The 25,143-nt window shown below is 49.3% G+C and overlaps 1 protein-coding gene and 1 long non-coding RNA gene across 2 annotated transcripts in view; one reads left to right on the top strand and one right to left on the bottom strand.

The window, feature by feature from the left end:
* Positions 1-24,021, bottom strand: LOC132380494 (uncharacterized). The gene is made up of 3 exons (XR_009507792.1): positions 22,267-24,021; positions 1,553-1,767; positions 1-28 (listed from the first exon to the last, which is right to left on the bottom strand). It is a non-coding gene; the product is annotated as an uncharacterized LOC132380494 (long non-coding RNA).
* The window catches only part of LOC132380492 (syndecan-3-like), a 287,981-nt gene continuing 284,177 nt past the window's right edge, over positions 21,340-25,143 (top strand). Inside the window, exon 1 of the mRNA XM_059949350.1 lies at positions 21,340-21,628. Within this exon, the coding sequence (XP_059805333.1) occupies positions 21,566-21,628 (63 nt within the window). The 5' untranslated portion in view covers positions 21,340-21,565. The remainder of the gene's footprint in view (positions 21,629-25,143) is intronic.

The raw sequence follows: 25,143 nt of genomic DNA, 5'->3' as shown, positions 1-25,143 counted from the left end.
CAGCTTCTTCCCCTCTGCCATCCAATTCCTAAATGGACATTGAACCCATGAATGTTACCTCACATTTTTTAAAAAAAATTTCTGTTTTTGCAGTACTTATTTAATTTACACACACACACACACAGTATAATTCAGCATTTTTTTTTCTATATTTATTTCTATATGTGGCATTGAACTGCTGCTGCTAAGTTAACAAATTTCAGGTCACATGCCGGTGATAATAAACCTGATTCTGATTCCGAAGCTTGTCATCCGCACAGGTACAGGAAGGTACAGGAGCGATGGAAAACTTGCTTGTAGCAACATTCACAGGAAAAACATAAATAAATTATAGACATAGACTTTTAAAACAAGAGAACATGATTAAAACAAAAAAAAGAGGCACATTAATTTTAGCGTGAAGTAATCAGTATTGATAAACTGCAGTGATCCTCACTTTACCAGTTTATTCAAGAACAGGATGGTTGAACACAAGCAGGAGAATATCTCTGAGGATCTAACCTGGTCCCAACATATCGATGCAGCTATAGAGAAGGCAAGACAGTGGCTATGTTTCATTAGGAGTTTGACGAGATTTGGTTTGTCACCTAAAACATGCGCAAATCTCTACAGACGTACCCCGGAGAGCTTTCTGACTGGCTGCATCACCATCTGGTATGGGGGCTGGGGCTACTGTACAGGGTGGAAGAGAGCTACAGACTCCATCATGGGCACCGGCCTCCGTAGTACCCAGGACATCTTCAAGGAGCGATGCCTCAGAAAGGCGGCATCCATCATTACGGACCCCCCCACCCAGGACATGCCCTCTTCTCATTGCTACCATCAGGGAGGAGGTACAGGAGTCTGAAGACACACACTCAGCGATTCAGGAACAGCTTCTTCCCCTCTGCCATCAGGGAGGAGGTACAGAAGCCTGAAGACACACACTCAGCGATTCAGGAACAGCTTCTTCCCCTCTGCCATCAGGGAGGAGGTACAGAAGCCTGAAGACACACACTCAGCGATTCAGGAACAGCTTCTTCCCCTCTGCCATCAGGGAGGAGGTACAGGAGCCTGAAGACACACACTCAGCGATTCAGGAACAGCTTCTTCCCCTCTGCCATCAGGGAGGAGGTACAGGAGCCTGAAGACACACACTCAGTGATTCAGGAACAGCTTCTTCCCCTCTGCCATCAGGGAGGAGGTACAGAAGCCTGAAGACACACACTCAGCGATTCAGGAACAGCTTCTTCCCCTCTGCCATCAGGGAGGAGGTACAGGAGTCCGAAGACACACACTCAGTGATTCAGGAACAGCTTCTTCCCCTCCGCCATCAGGGAGGAGGTACAGGAGCCTGAAGACACACACTCAGCGATTCAGGAACAGCTTCTTCCCCTCCGCCATCAGGGAGGAGGTACGGGAGCCTGAAGACACACACTCAGTGATTCAGGAACAGCTTCTTCCCCGATTTCTGACGGGACACTGAACCCGCGAGCACCACCTCACCACGTTGTTGTTAATTTCTGTTTTTATGCTACTTATCTCAATTTAACCTTTTAATAAATATACATACTCAGTGTAGTTCAGGGTCTTTCTGTGACTCTGTATGGCGTTGCTCTGCAGTCGCAAGGTTAACGAATCTCGCGACGTACGCCGATGGTGTCGAAGCAGATTCTGATTCTGCTCTTCAACCTGGTCGTGTGGGATTGCAGGATTCTCCTCCTCCTGCCCCATGACGCACCATCAATAACCCTCCGAGACGTGAGGCGAGATGTAGGCTTTTACTGGCTGGAAGGAAGAACAAGCAGCAAGTGACCACCACACTACATCCTGGAGACTGAGGCCGGGGCTGTGTCTCCAATCGCCTTTATACCGGGGTCCGTGGGAGGAGCCACAGTCAGTGGGAGGAGCCACAGTCAATAGGAGGAGCCATGGTCAGTGGGAGGAGCCATAGTCAGTGGGAGGAGCCACAGTCAATAGAAGGAGCCATGGTCAGTGGGAGGAGCCATAGTCAGTGGGAGGAGCCACATGAGCAGCCAGTAGGAGGAGCCATGGTCTGTAGGAGGAGCCATAGTCTGTGGGAGGAGCCACATGAGCAGTCAGTGGGGGGAGGGCGTGTCCAGACAGGTCTATGTAGTTCACCACACCCCATAGCTGTGAGAAGGTGGCCTGGTCCGGATAGTGGGGATCTTTGGTGTCAGATGATGCCTTTTGAAGAGCGCCTCCTGTAGGTAACTAGTGGACATTGCTGCAATTCCTGTCCTTCGGAGAAAGTCCTTCTAGGGCAGGGGGTCCCAACCTTTTCTCATGCCATGGACCAAAACCGTTCAGCAATAGGTCCATTGACCCCTGATCTAGGGTAACACCTTTGGCCACAGGTCCATCAGGCAGTGGTCAGCTCTGAGGGGCAGTTCCCCGAGCAGGGTATTTAAGTCAACTGGCAGGGCTCCTCGTCGCTGGATTGCTCCAAAACCTTGCTTGGATGGCGGCCTGTGGTGGGGGAGGAGACTGTGGACTTGCTAGGAGGCCCTTGTCACAGCTTGTCCTGAGCAGCCGGAGAACGGAAGGCTCCCTGAGCCACTGGCCCTTCCCAGCGGACGTCAAGTACCAGCTTGGCCCCACCGAAACTTGCCGGATCACCAGCCCGGCGAGATTTCCGTACTCGGTGCTGGGGCCTTGTGTTGGAGAGCGTCCCTGACTAGGCCCTTTCCGCCGCTGGACGTTGAGGGGGTCTGACTCTCTGCCATCACTGATCAGTCTTTCCTTAGGATAGATTTCGAGGCTTTGGAGAGGGTGCCGAAGAGGATCCACTAGGACGCTGCCCGGTTTAGAGGGCGAGTGCTATCACGGGAGGCTGGATAAACTTCAGTCCACTGTTATACATCTGACTTTAGCTTCTCCTTAAGCTGGAGGGTGAATTCTATCACAGTATGATCACTGGCCCCGAAGGGTTCCTTTACCTTAAACTCCCTAATCAGTTGCAGTTCATTGCCCAACACTCAATCCAGAATAGCCGATCCCCTAGTGGGCTTAACCATGCTCTATAAAGCCACTTTGTTGGCATTCTACGAACTCCCCCCCTTAGGCGCCAACACTAACCTACCTTTCCCAATCTCCCCGCATATTGAAATCCCCCAATGGCTATCAGAACATTACCCGTTAGACACGTATTTTCTAAATCCCTGGTAATTTGTAACCCACATCCTTGCTACTGTTCGTGGGGGGGTGTATATAACCCCCATCAGGGTCTTTGTACACTTACCCTTTCTTAGTTCTACCCACAAGGATTCTACATCCTGGAGATCTGATCGAGGTTTACAAGATTATGAGAGGCATAGATAGAGTGGGGTGAGAGGGGGTAGGTTCAAGGGGGATGTGAGGGGTGAGTGGGCTCAGAGAGTGGTAGGTGCCTGGGATGCTCTGGCTGGTATGAAGTGTAGTGTTACCCTCCATTACTCTTGGTAGACCATGGATTTGCACCTTGGAAGGTTTCCAGGGCGCAGGCCTGGGCAGGGTTGTATGGGAGACTAGCAGCTGCCCAAGCTGCAAGCCTTCCCCTCTCCACGCCACCGATGTTGTCCAAGGGAAGGGTATTAGGACCCAAGCAGCTTGGCACCGGTGTTGTCGCAGAGCAATGTGTTGTTAAGTGCCTTGCTCAAGGACACAACACACTGCCTCAGCTGAGGCTCGAACCAGTGACCTTCAGATCACTAGACGAACGCCTTAACCACTTGGCCACGCACCAACACAGTACAGGCTAATACATTAGAGGCCTTTAGAGACGTTTTGGATAGAGGCGTGAATGTAAGGAAGATGGAGGGATACGGACATTGCAGATAGGAGCGATTTGTGTTTGGGTGTTTTTTAATTTGCTTTCCAGCCGGTTTGGCACAACATTGTGGGCTGAATGGACTGTTCCCGTGCTGTACTGTTCTATGCTCTAAGCTCTTTCCTTCCCTCCACATTCGCGCTCTGTTTCTGGCACTGAAATTACCCTGTATTAATCATCTATTTCTTGAAATACAGAGCTGAATAGATACTGACCTTTGAGTCGAGTCAGCCAGCATTCCCCCGATTTAATCCTCGACTAATCACAGAACAATTCACAACGACCAACGAACCTACCGACCGGTGCGTCTTTGGGCTGTGGGAGGAAACCGGAGCACCCGGAGGAAACCCACGCGGTCAGAGGGAAAACATGCAAACTCCTCACAGCCATTATTGACAATTAATGATGATACGGCTTTTATAGGTTCTCCTCTTACTCCAGGTCGCACTAAAGCTCACGCAGCTACCACAGAAACTTTGTGTGGCACGACCTCGATCGATGGCCCTCGCTCACTGAAACCCCTGTGGGAACCCCTCAGCCCACTTCAAAGTTCAAGGTAAATTTATTATCAAAGTACATAGACAACCCTGAGATTCATTTCCTTGTGGGCAGGCTCAATAAATCTACAGAATAATAACCATAACAGAATTAATGAAAGACCGGGCAACTAGGGCGTTCAACCAGAGAGCAGAAAACAATAAACTGTGCAAATAAAAAAAGAAAGAACTAACAATAATAAATAAATAAGCAATAAGTATTGAGAAAATGAGGTGAAGAGTCCTTGAAAATGAATCCATTGGTTGTGGGGTCATTTCACTGACAGGGTGAGTCATGTTTATGGAATATGCATAGTGTAAGGAAGCTTGTATCATAAACATACAGGGAGGGGTAAGGGTAAGCCAATTGACCATGTTGTCACGAAGGACCCCAGACTTGTGGTGCTTTAAAATCGTGATGTTTGTTATTTTCAGACTTGTCACATGTATTGCGTGGCAGGGTAGAGATATGTCTCTACCAAAGAAGGTGTAAGGCGCTCCTTCCCTCCGCCAGCCTTGCTCACCCTTGGTCACCCTTGACCAAGGTATAACACCTGCTTAGCCCCCCCGATCAGGGTCATGTGAAGCCCTGGGAGCGAGTGGTGGCTGGTTGTGTGAGCAGCCGGTGCAAGTCTCGAGTCCTGGTTATGTGACCACTGACGCCAGGCAGACAATCTCTGAGGAGTGTTGTTAATGAGTCTTGTAGTCACTGCCCAGAAGAAGGCAATGGGAAACCACTTCTGCAGAAAAATTTGCCCAGAACAATCATGGTCATGGAAAGACTGTGATCGCCCACGTCATACGACACAGAGCATAACAAACGAAGGAACTCTTTTTCTCTACATGCCATTCACACAGCTTATCCACTCCTACCACAGACACTGAGGTAGGTTATCCACCCCTACCACAGACACTGAGGTAGGTTATCCACTCCTACCCCAGACACTGAGGTAGGTTATCCACTCCTACCACAGACACTGAGGTAGGTTATCCACCCCTACCACAGACACTGAGGTAGGTTATCCACCCCTACCACAGACACTGAGGTAGGTTATCCACTCCTACCACAGACACTGAGGTAGGTTATCCACTCCTACCACAGACACTGAGGTAGGTTATCCACTCCTACCACAGACTCTGAGGTAGGTTATCCACTCCTACCCCAGACACTGAGGTAGGTTATCCACTCCTACCACAGACACTGAGGTAGGTTATCCACTCCTACCACAGACACTGAGGTAGGTTATCCACCCCTACCACAGATACTGAGGTAGGTTATCCACTCCTACCACAGACACTGAGGTAGGTTATCCACCCCTACCACAGACACTGAGGTAGGTTATCCACTCCTACCACAGACTCTGAGGTAGGTTATCCACTCCTACCCCAGACACTGAGGTAGGTTATCCACTCCTACCACAGACACTGAGGTAGGTTATCCACCCCTACCACAGACACTGAGGTAGGTTATCCACTCCTACCACAGACACTGAGGTAGGTTATCCACCCCTACCACAGACACTGAGGTAGGTTATCCACTCCTACCACAGACACTGAGGTAGGTTATCCACCCCTACCACAGACACTGAGGTAGGTTATCCACCCCTACCACAGACACTGAGGTAGGTTATCCACTCCTACCACAGACACTGAGGTAGGTTATCCACCCCTACCACAGACACTGAGGTAGGTTATCCACCCCTACCACAGACACTGAGGTAGGTTATCCACTCCTACCACAGACACTGAGGTAGGTTATCCACTCCTACCACAGACACTGAGGTAGGTTATCCACCCCTGCCACAGACACTGAGGTAGGTTATCCACTCCTACCACAGACACTGAGGTAGGTTATCCACCCCTACCACAGACACTGAGGTAGGTTATCCACCCCTACCACAGACACTGAGGTAGGTTATCCACTCCTACCACAGACACTGAGGTAGGTTATCCACTCCTACCACAGACACTGAGGTAGGTTATCCACCCCTACCACAGACACTGAGGTAGGTTATCCACTCCTACCACAGACACTGAGGTAGGTTATCCACCCCTACCACAGACACTGAGGTAGGTTATCCACTCCTACCACAGACACTGAGGTAGGTTATCCACCCCTACCACAGACACTGAGGTAGGTTATCCACCCCTACCACAGACACTGTGGTAGGTTATCCACTCCTACCACAGACTCTGAGGTAGGTTATCCACTCCTACCACAGACACTGAGGTAGGTTATCCACCCCTACCACAGACACTGAGGTAGGTTATCCACCCCTGCCACAGACACTGAGGTAGGTTATCCACCCCTGCCACAGACACTGAGGTAGGTTATCCACTCCTACCACAGACACTGAGGTAGGTTATCCACTCCTACCACTGACACTGAGGTAGGTTATCCACCCCTACCACAGACACTGAGGTAGGTTATCCACTCCTACCACAGACACTGAGGTAGGTTATCCACTCCTACCACAGACACTGAGGTAGGTTATCCACTCCTACCACAGACACTGAGGTAGGTTATCCACTCCTACCACAGACACTGAGGTAGGTTATCCACTCCTACCACAGACTCTGAGGTAGTTAAAAAGAGAACGGAATGCAGACTATAGACCGTAGAAGAGTGCGGGACAGAAGCAGGCCCCTCGGCCCACTATGTTATGCCACAATAATTAAATTAATAACCAACGTAGAAACATAGAAAACCTGCAGCACAATACGGGCCCTTCAGCCCACAAAGTTGTGCCGAGCATGTCCCTACCTTAGAAATCACTAGGCTTACTAGGCCATAAAACCCATTCTTTTGAAACTATCGATGTCCATTTCTTTCCATTTCCTGCAGATGCAACAGCCTCTTGAACTATCTACCTGCACCCCAGTACATGCTGAGCACCCACCACTTGTAGTATTAAAAAATTTGCCCCGCACATCTCCTTTGAACCTACCCACCCTCCCCCCTGCATTAAGTGTTTCATCCCTGGGAAAAAGCTGCTGGCTGTGCACACTATTTAGCCCTCTAATGATCTTATGAACTTCTACAACCTTGTCGTTGGGTTTGGAGGCTTGTGTGCCTCAACGACCTGGCGAGTTATGTTGGCTGGAGTCAGGGCTTTACACTTTGGCCCTTGGTGGGGTCACCCATGCCAAACAGGTCAAAGGGTAGAGGCCAGACTAAGAGTGGTCCACCGGTCCCCCAGGTTCGGGGGTTCAGCTCACCCTGACTGGTGAAATAAATGGCAACGAAGAATCCTTAGAGGAGCCTCATTGTGGCTCCAAACTCTGAAAGTGTAATGGGCAGTAAAAAGAAATGAAATCTTATAAACTTCTACCAAATCTCCCCTCAGGCTCCATTGCTCCAGAGAAAGCAATCCAAATACAGTTCTACAGCTTCAGAGGAAGTGCAGTGCAGGAAGACCAATGAAGTGTAGGGCCGTGACCATGGGTGGCCAAGAGTTCACCTTTTAGCACCTGACAAGTCCGTTCAAGAGTGTGATGACAAACATTCACTCTTCCTCAGACATCCACAAGACGTGGTGAAGCGTTGGAGATGATGTGGATTTGATCATCGGCGTCTTCCTTCCTCGAGGGACGCCTCCAAATGAAAGGGCCTCCTCTTGTGGTGGACCTTCCCAACCGGATGCAGATTGGCAGGAGCTGCAGATAGCTGAGCGCAGGGACACGTCCCCGCTTCCCAGTGGAATGGGCTGGCGATGATTCGGAGTTCAGCCCCTTGACTTCGACTCAGATGGGTACCTCAAAACACTGGAGAGGCTTTGGCGCTATTTTCATAAACGTGTCCACAGGTAGAATGAGCGAGCCAGCTTCAGTCTAGACTACTCTTAGAGCTGGGAGTCCCCTTATAACACAGACAGCTTTGATGGGCAGGCCACATTGTTTGCACGGCCAAAAGAAGATCTTCTGAAACCTTCATTTGTTGGATCCTGATCCTGATGGATCTTCAGAAGACAAGAATGAGGCAAACCCTTGTTGTTGATGGTCATTTTCCTCCAAGAGGACCACAGACTCGTCGTTGGGTTTGGGGGCTTGCGTGCCTCAATGACCCGGAGAGCTACGTTGGCTGGAGTTTGGCTCTTGGTAGGGCCACTCAAGCCAAACAGGTAGAGGCCGGACTAAGAGTGGTCCACCGGTCCTCCAGGTTCGGTGTGGGGTGGTGGGGGGGGGGAGGTTCAGCTCAGGGCTAACAACCCTGACTGGTCAAACAAAATTGTTACAGAAACAGCAATGACGAATCCTTCTACATCTGAGTGTGACGGTATTCCTGAGTCTGCACCCAGGACTTGCATGACTGACTGTAGCGAAAACCGGGAGGAAGCTATTACACGATGAAGGAAGCCCTGAACACCGCCAGAGATGGAGGACCTTCTTTGCTGCCCTAAACGCCAGCGGCGTAACAGGGGGCAAAAATTAGTTGTTTCATTGCACTTTACAGAAACTTAGGGCGAATAGAGAGGGAGAGGGAGCAAGGAAAGATAAAGGAAAGTGCAGTTGTGGTTATTTCATACTCAGACCAGAGATAACGAAAATCTCTGCGATAATAATTAATCTATAAAATAGCCAGGTTTAAACCACTACAGAAAACTAAGAACTTTCTAGAAAAATTCAGAAGCACCTATACTGTAATTGCTGGAAAATTCACTGAACAATTACTTGTATATAGATGATAAGGCAAAAATACAAACAAAAATAGGAAAGTTGAACTGCAAGAGAAAAAATAACAGTTCTACATCCCCAATGCCGCACACTCTACCCTGAGATCCATCACAGGACCAGGTGAATAAAGGGAATAATTTTTTATTTATTGAAGTACAGTGCAGAATGGGCCCTTTCGGCACTTCGAGCTGGACCGCCCAGCAATCCTCTGATTTAATCCGAGCCTAATTACGGGACAATTTACAATGACCTATTAACCTACGTCTTTGGACTGTGGGGGGAAACCCACACAGTCATTGGGAGAATGTAGGAATCCCTGACAGGCAGCGGCAGGAATTGAACTGGTACTGTACTGTAAAGCTGGTACTGTAAAGCTTTGTGCTAACCACTATGCTACCGTGCCAATAATTCAAAGGTGTTCCCAAAACTTCCTTGATATCTTAACATCTGAACATCTCCACGAGTCCTGGCCTCCAGCTTCTTCACTGGGAACATGTGGAAGCCCAAGGAAAGCGCCAACTCATAAATTACCCACTCTGTCAATCCCCTCCTGCCCCACCTGTGTGTGTATCCTACATTGTTGGTTAAACCATTGTCATAAACATTAGGGGAAAAATTAATTCCTTGCCCACGTGAAGTTCACAGAATAGACAGCATACACCAACAAGCATGCACAAAACAATGGAAGGTACAACGCAAAGTACAGCAATGCAAACCAGAACAATTCAAAATAAAACGCTGAAATAGCCACAGCAGATTGGTAGAATTAAGGGTTTAAGAACATGGCAACGCCCCCAGGAAGGGGATGTGAGAGAGGTGATTGGCTTAGAAGTCTGATAGCAGTCAGGAAGACACTTTTGTGGAAAAGTACTCGTAGTAACAAAACACCATTTTTATCTGTAACAAAATGGAACCTGTATTGCACCAGAGTGCTTTGCTAATAGTGTTTGTGCAACATTATGCCGATGGAACTTTGACAAACTGTGGACAGACAAATGGATATGGTTATTAGAAGAATGATTAAGTGGTTGAACAGAATATATAATGTCTTTGAACTTGTGTATAAAGGAGTGACAATTTCTGTTTTTGAAGCTATCAGCAGCTCTTGGGCAGTGCTAGTCTTCCCTTGCTGCACGTAAAATAAACACGCTATGATTGATCCAGTCTGTTATAACACGTAGTGAAAAGCTGATCGACATTGTTCTTGAGTCTGGTTATTTGGACTTCCAGTCTCCTGTATCTTCTAAAAGGAAGATGAGCGAAAGGCATTCTTTACAACACAGCTAGCCTTCTTGATGCAACGCAATGTGAAGTTGGAACAGGAAGTGCCCACGACTCTCTGCAGGGTCTGTCAGTCCAGAGCAGAGCCGTTCCCATACTGGGATGAGAAGCAATCCATCTGGATACTTTCTATCGCACAGTTGGAAGTCTGAGAGACCCCTGCTCTCTGCCTCACCATTGTCATTGATCCGGCTGAATACAGGGGTGCCAGGGGCGACCTTTAACATTGAGCTGGCTTTGTATTTGGTCATGGGCATGCAAGCTGTAGAGCAGGTTCTCACCAGCCACCACAGAACCCTAGGACTGCAGTTTTCCTCAATCCCTAGGGATTGCCATAGAATCATAGAGCACAGAAACAGGCCATTCAGCCCATCTAGTCTATGCCATCTATGTAATTCTGCCTAGTCCCATTGACCTGCCCCTGGGCCATAGCCCTCCATATGCCTCTCATCCAGGTAGCTATCCGAACTTGGCTTAAATATCGTGATCAGACCCATGTCCACCACTTCCCTGAGCAGCTCATTCCACACTTGTGAAGGAGATCTCCCTCAGGTTCCCCTTAAATATTTCACCTTTCACCCTTGACCTACGACTTCTGGCTCTCGTCTCACTCAGACTCAGTGGAAAAAGCCTGCTTGCATTTTGCCCTATCTATACCCCTCAAAATTTTATACAGCTCTATCTAATCTCTTTTCTTTCTCCTACACTCCAGGGATTAAAGCCCTAACTTAGATAACCTTTCCCTATAATTCATAAGAACATAGGAAACAGGAGCAGGAGTCGGCCATCTGGCCCATCGAGCCTGCTCCGTCATTCAACGAGATCATGGCTGATCTGACCATGGACTCATCTCCACCTACCTGCCTTTTCCCCATAACCCTACTATGCAAAAATCTACCTAACCTCGTCTTAAATGTATTTACTGAGGTAGCCTCAACTGCCTCATTGGGCAGAGAATTCCACAGATTCACCACTCTCTGGGAAAAGCAGTTCCTCCTCATCTCCGTCCTAAATAGAACCCCCCCCCCCCCCGACTCGGGAGGCTATGTCCCCTCTCGGGCCCTCAACATCTTTGTAGATTTTTCTCTGGGCTCTGTTAACCTTGTTGATGCCTTTCCTTGAGGTTAGGTGTCCAGGAGGAAAAGGTGCACCAACTTGACCGAGCTAAATGGATTCCTGAGAAGGTCGACATCTGTATTCTACAGCAAACGAGCGAGGGACAAGGAGAAAACAAGAGAAAATCTGCAGATGCTGGAAATCCAAGCAACACACACAAAATGCTGGAGGAACTCAGCCGGCCAGGAAAGGTAATTGGCTCATTCTCTCACAGGGGTACAGTGGACTGATGAGGGGCCTCTTTCTCTATGCTAAGGTGCTGTGAGTACCTCCCCATCACTTCCTCCTTTCACTCCACACCTGTCTGTCAAGTGCTTCGGGGCAGCTTTTGAAACTTGATTGGGTCTGTGCAACAAATGAATAGGTCCCGCCACCCCCACTGTTCCGGCATCTCAATTACATTGTTAGCTTGTGTTCCGCAGTTAATTACCCCGTTTATTGGCAGCCTTGATCTCTTTGAAGTTCGCCCCTCTCTGCTTTGACACATCTCCTGTGACCTAGCTATTTCTTGCAGTGCGTTCTTCCACATATCCTTGCATGGAACTACTGGTAGATGTTGGGTGAACAGCCTTGCTTGTTTTATAACAGTTAACAAAAGGACCAACAATTAAAGCACCTTCGCGATGTGATCACGCGAGTCGAGTATGATGTTCTCCTAAGAGGTGGGTGCTCGTGTGCCTGTAGGACACAGTCCGAGATCCAGCCATTCTGGTGCAGTGTTGGCTGTGGTGAGTGGTCAGATCTTTGGGTGACTCTGTCAGCTTTCTCAGCTGCTGCTCGTTCTCTGGGACATGGTGGAGATTGTTCTCTGGGACAGGGTGGAGACTGTTCTCTGGGACAGGGTGGAGTTCGTTCTCTGGGACAGGGTGGAGTTCGTTCTCTGGGACAGGGTGGAGATGGTTCTCTGGGACAGGGTGGAGATTGTTCTCTGGGACAGGGTGGAGATTGTTCTTTGTGACAGGGTGGAGATTGTTCTCTGGGACAAGGTGGAGATTGTTCTCTGGGACAGGGTGGAGACTGTTCTCTGGGTCAGGGTGGGGATCATTCTCTGGGACAGGGTGGAGATTGTTCTCTGGGACAGGGTGGAGATCGTTCTCTGGGACAGGGTGGAGATTGTTCTTTGGGACAGAGTGGAGATCGTTCTCTGGGACAGGGTGGAGATCGTTCTCTGTGACAGGGTGGAGATTGTTCTCTGGGACACGGTGGAGATTGTTCTCTGGGACACGGTGGAGACTGTTCTCTGGGACAGGGTGGAGATTGTTCTCTGGGACACGGTGGAGATTGTTCTCTGGGACACGGTGGAGATCGTTCTCTGGGACAGGGTGGAGATCGTTCTCTGTGACAGGGTGGAGATTGTTCTCTGTGACAGGGTGGAGACTGTTCTCTGTGACAGGGTGGAGACTGTTCTCTGTGACAGAGTGGAGATCGTTCTCTGTGACAGAGTGGAGATCGTTCTCTGTGACAGAGTGGAGATCGTTCTCTGTGACAGAGTGGAGATTGTTCTCTGGGACAGGGTGGAGATTGTTCTCTGGGACAGGGTGGAGATTGTTCTCTGTGACAGGGTGGGGATCGTTCTCTGGGACAGGGTGGGGATCGTTCTCTGTGACAGAGTGGAGATTGTTCTCTGGGACAGGGTGGAGATTGTTCTCTGGGACACGGTGGAGATTGTTCTCTGGGACAAGGTGGGGATCATTCTCTGGGACAGGGTGGAGATCGTTCTCTGGGACAGGGTGGAGACTGTTCTCTGGGACACGGTGGAGACTGTTCTCTGGGACAGGGTGGAGATCGTTCTCTGGGACAGGGTGGAGATCGTTCTCTGTGACAGAGTGGAGACTGTTCTCTGTGACAGGGTGGAGATTGTTCTCTGTGACAGAGTGGAGATCGTTCTCTGTGACACGGTGGAGACTGTTCTCTGGGACAGGGTGGAGATCGTTCTCTGGGACACGGTGGAGACTGTTCTCTGGGACAGGGTGGAGACTGTTCTCTGGGACAGGGTGGAGATCGTTCCCTGGGACAGGGTGGAGATTGTTCTCTGGGACAGGGTGGAGATCGTTCCCTGGGACAGGGTGGAGATTGTTCTCTGGGACAGGGTGGAGACTGTTCTCTGGGACAGGGTGGAGATCGTTCCCTGGGACAGGGTGGAGATTGTTCTCTGGGACAGGGTGGAGATCGTTCTCTGGGACAGGGTGGAGACTGTTCTCTGTGACAGAGTGGAGATCGTTCTCTGTGACACGGTGGAGACTGTTCTCTGGGACAGGGTGGAGATCGTTCTCTGGGACAGGGTGGAGATCGTTCCCTGGGACAGGGTGGAGATTGTTCTCTGGGACAGGGTGGAGACTGTTCTCTGGGACAGGGTGGAGATCGTTCTCTGGGACAGGGTGGAGATCGTTCCCTGGGACAGGGTGGAGATTGTTCTCTGGGACAGGGTGGAGATCGTTCTCTGGGACAGGGTGGAGACTGTTCTCTGGGACAGGGTGGAGATCGTTCCCTGGGACAGGGTGGAGATTGTTCTCTGGGACAGGGTGGAGATTGTTCTCTGGGACAGGGTGGAGATCGTTCCCTGGGACAGGGTGGAGATTGTTCTCTGGGACAGGGTGGAGACTGTTCTCTGGGACAGGGTGGAGATCGTTCTCTGGGACAGGGTGGAGATCGTTCTCTGGAACAGGGTGGACACTGTTCTCTGGAACAGGGTGGAGACTGTTCTCTGGGACAGGGTGGAGATTGTTCTCTGGGACAGGGTGGAGACTGTTCTCTGTGACAGAGTGGAGATCGTTCTCTGTGACAGGGTGGAGATTGTTCTCTGTGAGAGGGTGGGGATCGTTCTCTGGGACAGGGTGGGGATCGTTCTCTGTGACAGAGTGGAGATCGTTCTCTGGGACACGGTGGGGATTGTTCTCTGTGACAGAGTGGAGTTCGTTCTCTGTGACACGGTGGAGACTGTTCTCTGGGACAGGGTGGGGATTGTTCTCTGTGACAGAGTGGAGTTCGTTCTCTGTGACACGGTGGAGACTGTTCTCTGGGACAGGGTGGAGATCGTTCTCTGGGACAGGGTGGAGACTGTTCTCTGTGACAGAGTGGAGATCGTTCCCTGGGACAGGGTGGAGATTGTTCTCTGGGACAGGGTGGAGTTCGTTCTCTGGGACACGGTGGAGACTGTTCTCTGTGACAGGGTGGAGATTGTTCTCTGGGACACGGTGGAGACTGTTCTCTGGGACAGGGTGGAGATTGTTCTCTGGGACACGGTGGAGATTGTTCTCTGGGACATGGTGGAGATTGTTCTCTGGGACAGGGTGGAGACTGTTCTCTGGGACAGGGTGGAGATTGTTCTCTGGGACACGGTGGAGATTGTTCTCTGGGACAGGGTGGAGACTGTTCTCTGTGACAGAGTGGAGATCGTACTCTGGGACAGGGTGGAGATCGTTCTCTGGGACACATCCTTCCTGTAGTAAAGTGACCAGAACTGAGAACAGTACTCCAAGTGTGGTCTGACCAGGGTCCTATAAAGCTGTCACATTACCTCTTGGCTCTTAAACTCAATCCCATGGTTGATGAATGCCAATGCACTGTATGCCTTCTTAACCACAGTCATCCTGCACAGCAGCTATGAGTGTCCTATGGACTCAGACCCCAAGATCCCTCTGATCCTCCACACTGCCAAGAGTCTTACCATTAATGCTATATTAATGCTATTTGATCTACCAAAATGAACCACCTCACACTTATCTGGGTTGAACTCCATCTGCCACTTCTCAGCCCAGTTTTGCATCCTATCAATGTCCCTCTGTAACCTCTGACAGCCCTCCACACTATCCACAACACCTCCAACCTTTATGTCATCAACCATTGTGACTCTCTTAGGCAAACAATCATAGATGGCCTTGTGTTTGTCATAGGTGGTTGCCCAGTTAATTTTACGTGTAGGACTGACAGATTTTGCTTAACCAGAGACATTAAGAGATACAGTTAACTAGGGGGTTGGGCCGTAGATCCCATGTGATCTCAGAATCGGAATCAGATTTACCACTTCCATAGAGTACAGTGGAAAACTCTTTGGCTCGTATCTATAGTTGGGGTGCCGAAGACTTTTGCACAGTACTGTAGTAATTTTAATGTATTGCACTGTACTGCTGTCGCAAAAATAAAATTCAGGACGTGTGTGAGTGATAATAAACCTGATTCTGATATGGATCTCTGTTGTGGACTGGGGGTGGGAAGGGGGCAGGGAGAGGGGAATCATGGTTGGGAAAAGGGGAATGGAGAAGGGAATAGTGGTTGGGAAAAGGGGAAGGGAGGGAAGAATCGTGGTTGGGAAAAGGGGAAGGGAGAAGGGAATCGTGGTTGGGAAAAGGGGAAGGGAGAAGGGAATCGTGGTTGGGAAAAGGGGAAGGGAGAGAGGAATCGTGGTTGGGAAAAGGGGAAGGGAGAAGGGAATCGTGGTTGGGAAAAGGGGAAGGGAGAGAGGAATCGTGGTTGGGAAAAGGGGAAGGGAGAAGGGAATCGTGGTTGGGAAAAGGGGAAGGGAGAGAGGAATCGTGGTTGGGAAAAGGGGAAGGGAGAGAGGAATCGTGGTTGGGAAAAGGGGAAGGGAGAAGGGAATCGTGGTTGGGAAAAGCGGAAGGGAGAAGGGAATAGTGATTGGGAAAAGGGGAAGGGAGAGAGGAATCGTGGTTGGGAAAAGGGGAAGGGAGAGAGGAATCGTGGTTGGGAAAAGGGGAAGGGAGAAGGGAATAGTGATTGGGAAAAGGGGAAGGGAGAGAGGAATCGTGGTTGGGAAAAGGGGAAGGGAGAGAGGAATCGTGGTTGGGAAAAGGGGAAGGGAGAAGGGAATAGTGGTTGGGAAAAGGGGAAGGGAGAGAGGAATCGTGGTTGGGAAAAGGGGAAGGGAAAGGGGAGGGAGCAGGGAGCACTGGAGAGACATCCTGTAATGATCAATAAACCAGTTGTTTGGAATCAAATGGCCTTGGTGTCTCGGGGCTGGGGTGTGTCTGCACCTGTGACACCCCTCCGACCCCCACTCCCGCAGTCCCCGGCACCCCTTCCCTGCCAACTGACCCACACCCCTCCCGCGGCACACCACCCTCACCATCCCCTGGTCTCGCCAGATTTACAAACTTGCTCTACACTGTACACTGTAACAAATACAGTATGTGCAAAAGTCTTAGGCACGCTAGTTTGATATATATATATATGCCTAAGACTTTTGCATGGTACTGTATGCCATGTAAAAGTATAAATTTTGCAGCAGAAGAATAGCGCTAAGGTTCCAAGATTGTCAAGCCGAGGAGTGGCAGTGGGGACAAGCTCCCACTACCTAAAAGTGCTCCCCACGGCATCGGACTCGAATAGCCTCTGACAACCAAGTCCAACTCCTGGTCTTCTTGTGCGGCTTAGCCTCTAAGCCCAGTGGAACTGTTTCTACTGACAGGAGAAGGGGCGAAGGCAGGCCCCAGCGCCTTAAAACCAGTGCTTCGAGTAGATGGAGCTCGTCAGCCTGGGAAGGCAGTCCATCTAAGAGAGGGAAAACTCTGATCTCAAACCTCTGCTGCCTTGTGGCCATACCCACTCGTGGGAAAGGCTTCGGGAGTAAACCCTGGGGACAAATCTGGAGCTGGAGTCCCTAAGGGAGTCTGACCTCGCTCTGGCATCTCCTGCGACGACACCGGTGCCAAGCTGTATCGGCCCTTGCCCTTCCCTTGGACAACATCGGTGGCGTGGAGAGGGGAGACTTGCATCTTGGGAAACTGCCGGTCTCCCATACAACCCTGCCCAGGCCTGCGCCCTGGAGGCGACACTCTCAAGTCTTTCGAGGCGCAGATCCATGGTCTCGCGAGTGACGGTGTCCATGGGCTCAGAAATCAGTGGATGGGACAGAAGTTGTTCCTAAAATGCTGAGTGTGGGTCTTCAGGCTTTTGTCCCTCCTCCCTGATGGCAGAAGAGAGCATGTCTGGGCAGTGAGGGTCTCTCCTGACGAAAGTCACCTGCCTGAGGCATCACCTCAACTGCTTTGCCTGTCGTTGTATTGCCTTGATTTTAACGTTCTGGCTTGCTGAGTTCCTCCAGCATTGTGCGTATGTGCTGCCTTTAACATTCTTACTTCTTCTTAACAAATACCCCTCTAATCTTCTACCTTTCTGTAGAGCCATGGAGTCATAGAGAAGTACAGCGCAGAAACAAGCCCTTCGGCCCATCTAACCCATGCCGAAACACTTGAAACTGCCTAGTCCCTGCATCGACCTGCACCGGCACCATAGCCCTCCATACCCCTGGCCATCCATGCACTTATCCAAACTTCTCTTAGATGTTCAAATCGAGCTCGCGTGCACCACTTCTACTGGCAGCTCATTCCACACTCTCACCAGCCTCTGAGTGAACAAGTTACCCCTCGTGTTCCCCTTAAACTTTTCACCTATCACCCTTAAACCATGACCCCCCAGTTGTAAGTCCCACCAAACCTCAGTGGAAAAAGTCTGCTTGCATTCACCCAATCTATAACCCTCATAATTTTACCTCTATCAAACCTCCTCTCAATCTTCTACATTCCAAGGAATAAAGTCCTAACCTATTCAATCTTTCCTTATAACCCAGGACCCCCAGACTCAACCACATCCTTCTAAATTTGATCTGTACTCTTTCAATCTTATTTACATCTTTCCTGTCGGTAGGTGACCAAAACCGCACAATACTCCAAATTAGACCTCACCATTGTCTCATACAACTTCAACATAACATCCCATCTCCTGTACTCAATACATTGATTTATGAACGCCAATGTGCCAAATGCTCTCTTTATGACCCTATATACCAGTGATACCACTTTTAGAATCACGTTTAAAATCACCTGCATATGTTGGGAAGTTTGTTAACTTAGCAGCAGCTATATTTTAAATGAATTTCAGTAAGTATATATGTATATTAAATAGTTAAATTACTAATGCCCTTCCCTTGGACAACATCAGTGGCATGGAGAGGGGAGACTTGCAGCTTGGGCAACTGCCGGTCTCACATACAACCCTGCCCAGGCCTGCGTCCTGGAAAAACTTTCCAAGGTGCAAATCCATGATCTATTGAGACTAACGGAGGCCTACCTACCTAGTTAAATTAAATAGGTAGTGCAAAAACAGAAATAATAAAAAAGTAGTGAGGTAGTGTTGACGAAGGGTCTCGGCCCGAAACATCGACAGTGTTTCTCCCTGTAGATGCTGCCTGGCCTGCTGCGCTCCACCAGCATTTTGTGTGCGTTGTTGTGAGGTAGTGTTCATGGGTTCAATGAACCCATGAGGTAGTGTTCATGGGTTCATGGGTTCAATCCGATTCAGAAATCGGATGGCAGAGGGGAAGTAGCTGTTCCAGAGTCGTTGAGTGTGTGCCTTCAGGCTCCTGTACCTCCTTTCTGATGGTAACAGTGAGAACAAGGTGTGATCTCAGTGATGGGGTTCCTTAATAATGGACGCTGCCTTTTTGAGGATGCCTTTGAGCAGGAAGATTTGAAATGGATTTTGTGGGCATTTCCACACACAGAGTGATGAGGCTGGGCAAACTTGGTTTGCTTTCTCTGGAGTGCTGAGGGGAGATCCGACAGAGGTTTATCAGATTATCAGAGGCATGGATAGAGTGGACGGGGAGTATCTGTTTCCCAGGGCTGAAATGTCTAATAGAGGGCATGCATTGAAGGTGAGAGGGGGCAGGTTCAAGGGGGATGTGAGGGGTAAGTTTTTCTACTCAGAGAGAGGTGGATGCTTGAATGCGCTGCCTGATGTAGTGGTAGAGGCAAATACATTCGAGGCTTTTAATGGGCAAGAAGGGGAGGGTAAGCCCCACCCCTGGGTTGTACCTGTGCTGATGGAGATTGTGGAGTAGATAGTCTTGCCAATCCAAACTGACTGGGGTCTACGAGCGAGGAAATGCAGAATCTAATTGCACAAGGGGGTGTTCAGGGCAAGGTCCTGGAGCTTATTGATTAGTTTTGAGGGAATGTTATTAAATGCTGAGCTGTAGTTGATTAAGAGCATCCTGATGTCTGCACCTTTGCTGTCCACATGTTCCAGGGTTGAGGGAAGAGCCAACGACATGGTTCCTGCTGTGGCCCTCTTGTTCTGGTAGGCAAATTGAAGCGAATCCACGGCCCCCTCTCAGGCAGGAAGTGACACGTTTCATCACCAACCTCTCAAAACACTCCACTCTCTGTTTCGATGTACGTGACAAATAAAGCTCTCCAAGGCATATGAGTTAACACCAAGCACAATTTCACCCCTTAATTAAAGATTAGTTGGAATGATGATAAAAAAGCAAAATGGTTGGACCTGCAGACAATATTTGTTAATCCTGAGGTAGAAAGATTACAACCTATTTTATTCAATAATAGTTTATTATGAATTTAATATTATAGTATAATTTATATATAGTATAGTATAATTGATATATTATTTACGTTCTTCCCCTCTGCCACCTGATTCTTAAACAGACATTGAACCCATGAACATTACCTCACTTTTTAAATATATATTATTTCTGTTTTTTGCACGTTTTAATCTATTCAATCATTTATTAATTATTATTATTATTTTCTTTTATATTATGCATTGCAATGACCTGCCGCTGCTAAGTTAACAAATTTCACGATACATGCCGGAGATAATAAACCTGATTCTGACTCTGTGCGGACTTCAGGAAGGGTAGGTCGAGGGAAAACACACCAGAGGGATCGGGAGTGGAGCGAGTGTGCAGCTTCAAGTTCTTGGGTGTCGACATCTCTGAGGATCTATCCTGGGCCCAACGTATCGATGCAGTTATGAAGGAGGTAAGACAGTGGCGTTGTTTCATTGTGAGTTGGAGGAGATTTGGAATGCCACCTAAGACTGTTGCAAATTTCCACAGTTGTGCGGCGGAGAGCATTCTGACAGGCTGCATCACTGTCTGGTATGGGGGGGGGGTGTTGGGGGGCTACTGCTCAGGACCGGAAGAGACTGCAGAGAGTTGTAAACTCAGTCAGCACCAGTGTGGGCACTAGCCTCCCCACCATCGAGGAACGGTACCTCAGAAAGGTGCCACCCATCACTAAGGACCCGCACCACCCAGGTCAGGCCCTGTTCTCATTGTTACCATCAGAGAGGAGGTACAGGAGCCTGAAGGCTCACACTCAATGATTCAGGAACAGCTTCTTCCCCTCTGCCATCAGATTTCTGAATGGCCATTGATCTCATACACACTACCTCACTACTTTTTTAATTTCTATTTATGCACTACTTATTTAACTATTTAATATACACGCATACCTACTGTAAACCTTCGTCAGGTCTACTCCCTATAGATGCTGCCTGGCCTGCTGTGTTCTACCAGCATTTTGTGTGTGTTGTTGTTTGAATTTCCAGCATCTGCAGATTTCCTCGTGTTTGCTACTTACTGTAATCCACATTTTCCCTATTATTAGGTATATGGCGTTGTACTGCTGCCCAAGGGAAAGACAAGAAAATTTCGTGACATGTGCCGGTGATATTAAACCTGACTCGGATTGTCTGCATCTGAGAGCCTCTGCGATGTGGCTGCAGTCAAGTTTTCATCGCACCTCTACCTCAGCACATGACAATGCAACTGGACTTCAATTCCCCCCGTCACCTGCCCCCGGTGAAAATCCGAACTGGACCCATAAAAAAAATGCTGGGGCAAAAAAAAAAATGTTGGATGAACGCAGAGGTGGTGGGGCTTTTCGGGTCGAGACCCTTCCTGAGGGCAGAAGAATGCGGGTCATTCCTGCTGACAGCGGGGCTGCAAACCCGGCTTGTGCGGTGCCTGTAGGGGGCGGGTTGGATTGTGTTTAAATTCATTTCTTGGCGCTCTCCCTCTCTCTCTCTCTCTCCCTCTCCCTGTCTCTATATCTAGAGAGTGAGCTAGGGGCGGATCGGTACAGTTTCCCAGCACAGAGAAATAGAGAGAGAGAGAGAGAGAGGGAGGGAGGGAGAGAGAGAGAGAGAGAGGGGGAGAGAGAGAGAGAGAGTGAGAGAGTGAGAGAGAGAGAAATCTCAAACCCGGAGCGCTGCCGGCCGCGGAGCGCCGAAGCTGATCAGGAGAGGTGAGGGACTCTTTCCAGCCCGCTACCGGAGAGGCCATCAGCTCGGATACCGACCCAGCGCTCCATACCCCCCTTTCCCCACCATGGCCAAGCTCTCGGTGCTCCTGCTGTGCCTGCTGATACCCAGCCTGTGCGACATTGTATCGGTAAGTGTCAGACCAGCATTGTTGCAAAGCGAAATGTTACTGCGGGAGGACGAGGAATTGAGACTCGCCGCTGGCGGCTGCTCAGCTTATGAGGAATTGCCGTATCAAATATTTTAAGGAAAGTGTGTGTGATGGTACTCATTTTGCAAACTGTTAACAGTGCGTTGCGTCCGTGATACCAGAGGCTTATTGGAAGCATTTTGATTTGTATTTTAATTTGCCTTGGAACAGAATCCCAGGGGGGGATCTACTGGCGCCGTCAGGTAGGGTGCTCTCCAGGTGCCGGTGGGGAGCGTTTGGGAATTATTTTTTTCCAACGTGGAGTACTTTAGAGAGGAATTATTTTTTTTGGAGGGGTTGATTCCATCTCCAGGCAGTTACGTCACCTGCCCCTCCCGTCCTTTCTTGTCCACTCTTCCCGGTCCCATTCTTTCCTCTTCCTCGCTCCTCTTCCCCCCCCGCCAGGCTCTCTGTCAACCCTCTTCTTCCCTCCCAGACCCCGCAGCATCTCGCCCGGCCCTTTCCATCCCCAAATCCCGGGCTGATCTGCTTGCTTTCCCATCTTCCATTCCTGGTTCAACCCACCCCTCAATCGACTCACCCTCCCACCTTTATCACGGGCCTCTCCATCCACTCACCTTTATCACGGGCACCATTGGATGCTGGTTATTTCAGCCGTGCTCAGAGTTCAGGGGTGCGAAAATCAAAGGACGCGGGGTCCCTCCGCTCTGGCTGAAGTGAATGTTATTTCGTTTGCTGCTGATGAACTGATTTTTGTCGCAGGTGACCTCATAGCCTGCAGGCTTTGTGGATGTTGACCCTCGGGTTGTCTAGCTGAAGATGTACGTGGTGCCGATCTGTAATAAAAATAATGTGCGGTGGGTTCAAAAAAATGTTGGACATCAAATTTATGGTGAATTTTGGGTCACGCTCGTGGTGCTGTGGTTTCTCTTGAGGGTTGGAGGTTGTGGATTCGCACCTCTGGAGGTGCGATCCTCGGATCTTGCCTGATAACTTAGAGTCCGCAGGGGTCACACAGATCCAGTGATACACCGTGGCCGTGTCTGCTCGCTGAATTAGGACCGATCTGCAGAAGACCCCCCACCCCGTGCCGCGCCGCCCTCTTCTCATGTTGTGGGAGCTTACTGCGGGGCAGGCGCTTCAAAGTTTGGGACTTCATCGGGCGTGAAATATTTTTCCAAGGTCACGATTAACAAATGCGAAGTTTCTTTTTTTTATATAAAAAATTTCAAAGCAAGAAGACCCGCCCATCTCACCAGCAAAGCCGGAGAACGTTAAACACTATTTTGAAACAAATAGATAATCTGGGATAATCAGTGCTTGAATCTCAGATTCCTGTGGGGCAGAGAAATCTTCACTTGATTGGAAATCAACACATTCGATTCAAATTGCTGTCTCTTGTTGAGACTAAATAGTCCATTGCAAGTTTCTTAATTAAAGTCCAACCAATTCCCAGTTGAGTGAGTGACGCCATTATTCTCGGGACTTGTGATGTAAGGCGCAGATATCTTGGTTGTGTGTGTGTGTGTGTGTGTAGAAGTTAATTTGGGATCATAACTCCGGTCTCTCTCTTTCATCGCTGACTGATTCATGTCTGAGGAAGTTCAGCCACAATCGAGCTGGCACCGGTCCAGACTCGCTGTACTCCCAGTTGACTTCGGCAACCTACAGTTTATGAACATGTGTGCGCTTTATGTGGTGTCTGCATTTCGGCCTCCCCCCTCCTTCCACTTTGTAAAGGGATCAAAACGTTTTCATCATATCTGTAGTAACCGACCAAAGCAAAAAAAAAAATCTGTGATGCACAGGAAGTCCATTAACTTATTCCAAAGCTCCTCTGGTATGGGAATGGCCTGCTCCATTACTAGTAAATTGGTTAATCAATGATGGGTCCCACTGCACTGACCCAGGGGCCCACTTTAAGAGGTATTGTAGATTGCGCTGGGTTCTTCTCTCTCACTGTCTAGTTATTGATAAAGCCTCTGTATTGAATCAAGCAAAGGTACTCGGGATAAAAAGTGCTTTGTGTGAATGGCTGCTGCTGATGCAGGCCAGTCATTTGAAAGCACAGAGCCGAGTCTGAGGTGCTAGAGTTATCACCGAGGGCTCGGTAATTCTGGGATGCCAGCCAGCATATTGTTTGAATGAATATTTTCAGCCCGCTGTGTGGGGGAAGAATTAACGCACACGAAATGCTGGAGGAACTCGAGAGGTCAAGCAGTGTCTATGAAAAGGAATAACTCTGTCAATGTGGAATGTGTGTGTGTGTGTGTGTGTGCGCGCAGGGTGTCTTGGTGCAGGAGTGACATTCTGTTAAGCAAACCCTTCTTATTTTATTTCCAGAAGCATGGTAAAGGTACCAGTTAACTTCATTCCTCCCCCTTTTCTGAAGACGTTGCTAAAATTTCCCACGGCACCCTCTGGAGGAAAGTACAATGCTGTATAGTGTTCCTGTAAAAATAATCTTGTGGCATTTATACTGACCAAAGTGACCAATAACAGATTTCTTCCTAGGAGTTATAACCAATCCGGATCGGGTGTTGGAGCGCATCTGTTGTAAAACCGGTCGTTGGATTGTTGCTGGGGGAGTGACACGGGTTAGCTTTGGCCTGGCTTTGAGAGGGTGCCCTAGCCCATTCTACATGCTCCTGCACTAACCTGGGCCAAGGCCAGCCAGCACGTTGTAGGCATTTCGGGGAGCGACACGCTGCAAATCTTCGGCCAGGTGCTGTTTCTTGGTGTCTAGCGGCAGGGGCTTCTCATGTTGTAGGAGCTGTGCTGGGGCCCCGGGGCCAGAAAACTGGGAGCACAAACCCCAGCGCAGAACTTGTGGATCTGGTCTGGAACGTCTCAGGTGCACTGAAGATCTGCAACGTCAGAGAGGCACTGAGATACTAAACCAGAGATACCTCATGAGTGGGAATGAAAGATCTACTCTAGGTAGATGTTTCCTACGCTGGGGTAGTGTAAGACCAGAGGGTGCAGCCTAAGAATAGAAGGATGTCCCTTTAAAGATTCAAAGTGAATTTATTATCAAAGTTTGTGTACAGAATACAACTCTTGAGATTCGTCCTCCTGCAGGCGGCCACGAAACAAAGAAATACCATGGAACCCGTTCAAGAAGACATCTCACTTAAGAGCAAGGAATTTCTTTAGCCAGAGGATGGTGAATCTATGGAATTCATTGCCACAGGCAGATGTGAAGGCCAAGTACTTGGGCATATTTATAGGTTATTGATTCGTAAGGGCATCAGAGGTTACATAGAGAAGGCAGAAGAATAGGGTCCCTGCCCCCTCCTCCTTCAGTCCTGACAAAGGCTCTTGACCCGAAACGTTGACTGCTCCTTTCAATGGATGCTGCCTGACCTGCTGAGTTCAACCAGCTTTTTTTGTACGTCTTGATTTGACCACAGCATCTGCAGTGCGCTTTGTGTTCAGAAATGATGGAATGGCAGAACAGACTCAATGGGCTGAATGGCCGAGCTTTGCTCCTG

The sequence above is a fragment of the Hypanus sabinus genome, chromosome 24 (genome assembly GCF_030144855.1).
Source record: "Hypanus sabinus isolate sHypSab1 chromosome 24, sHypSab1.hap1, whole genome shotgun sequence".
Classification (NCBI taxonomy): Eukaryota; Metazoa; Chordata; class Chondrichthyes; order Myliobatiformes; family Dasyatidae; genus Hypanus; species Hypanus sabinus.
This window is presented reverse-complemented; position numbering and strand designations above follow the sequence as displayed.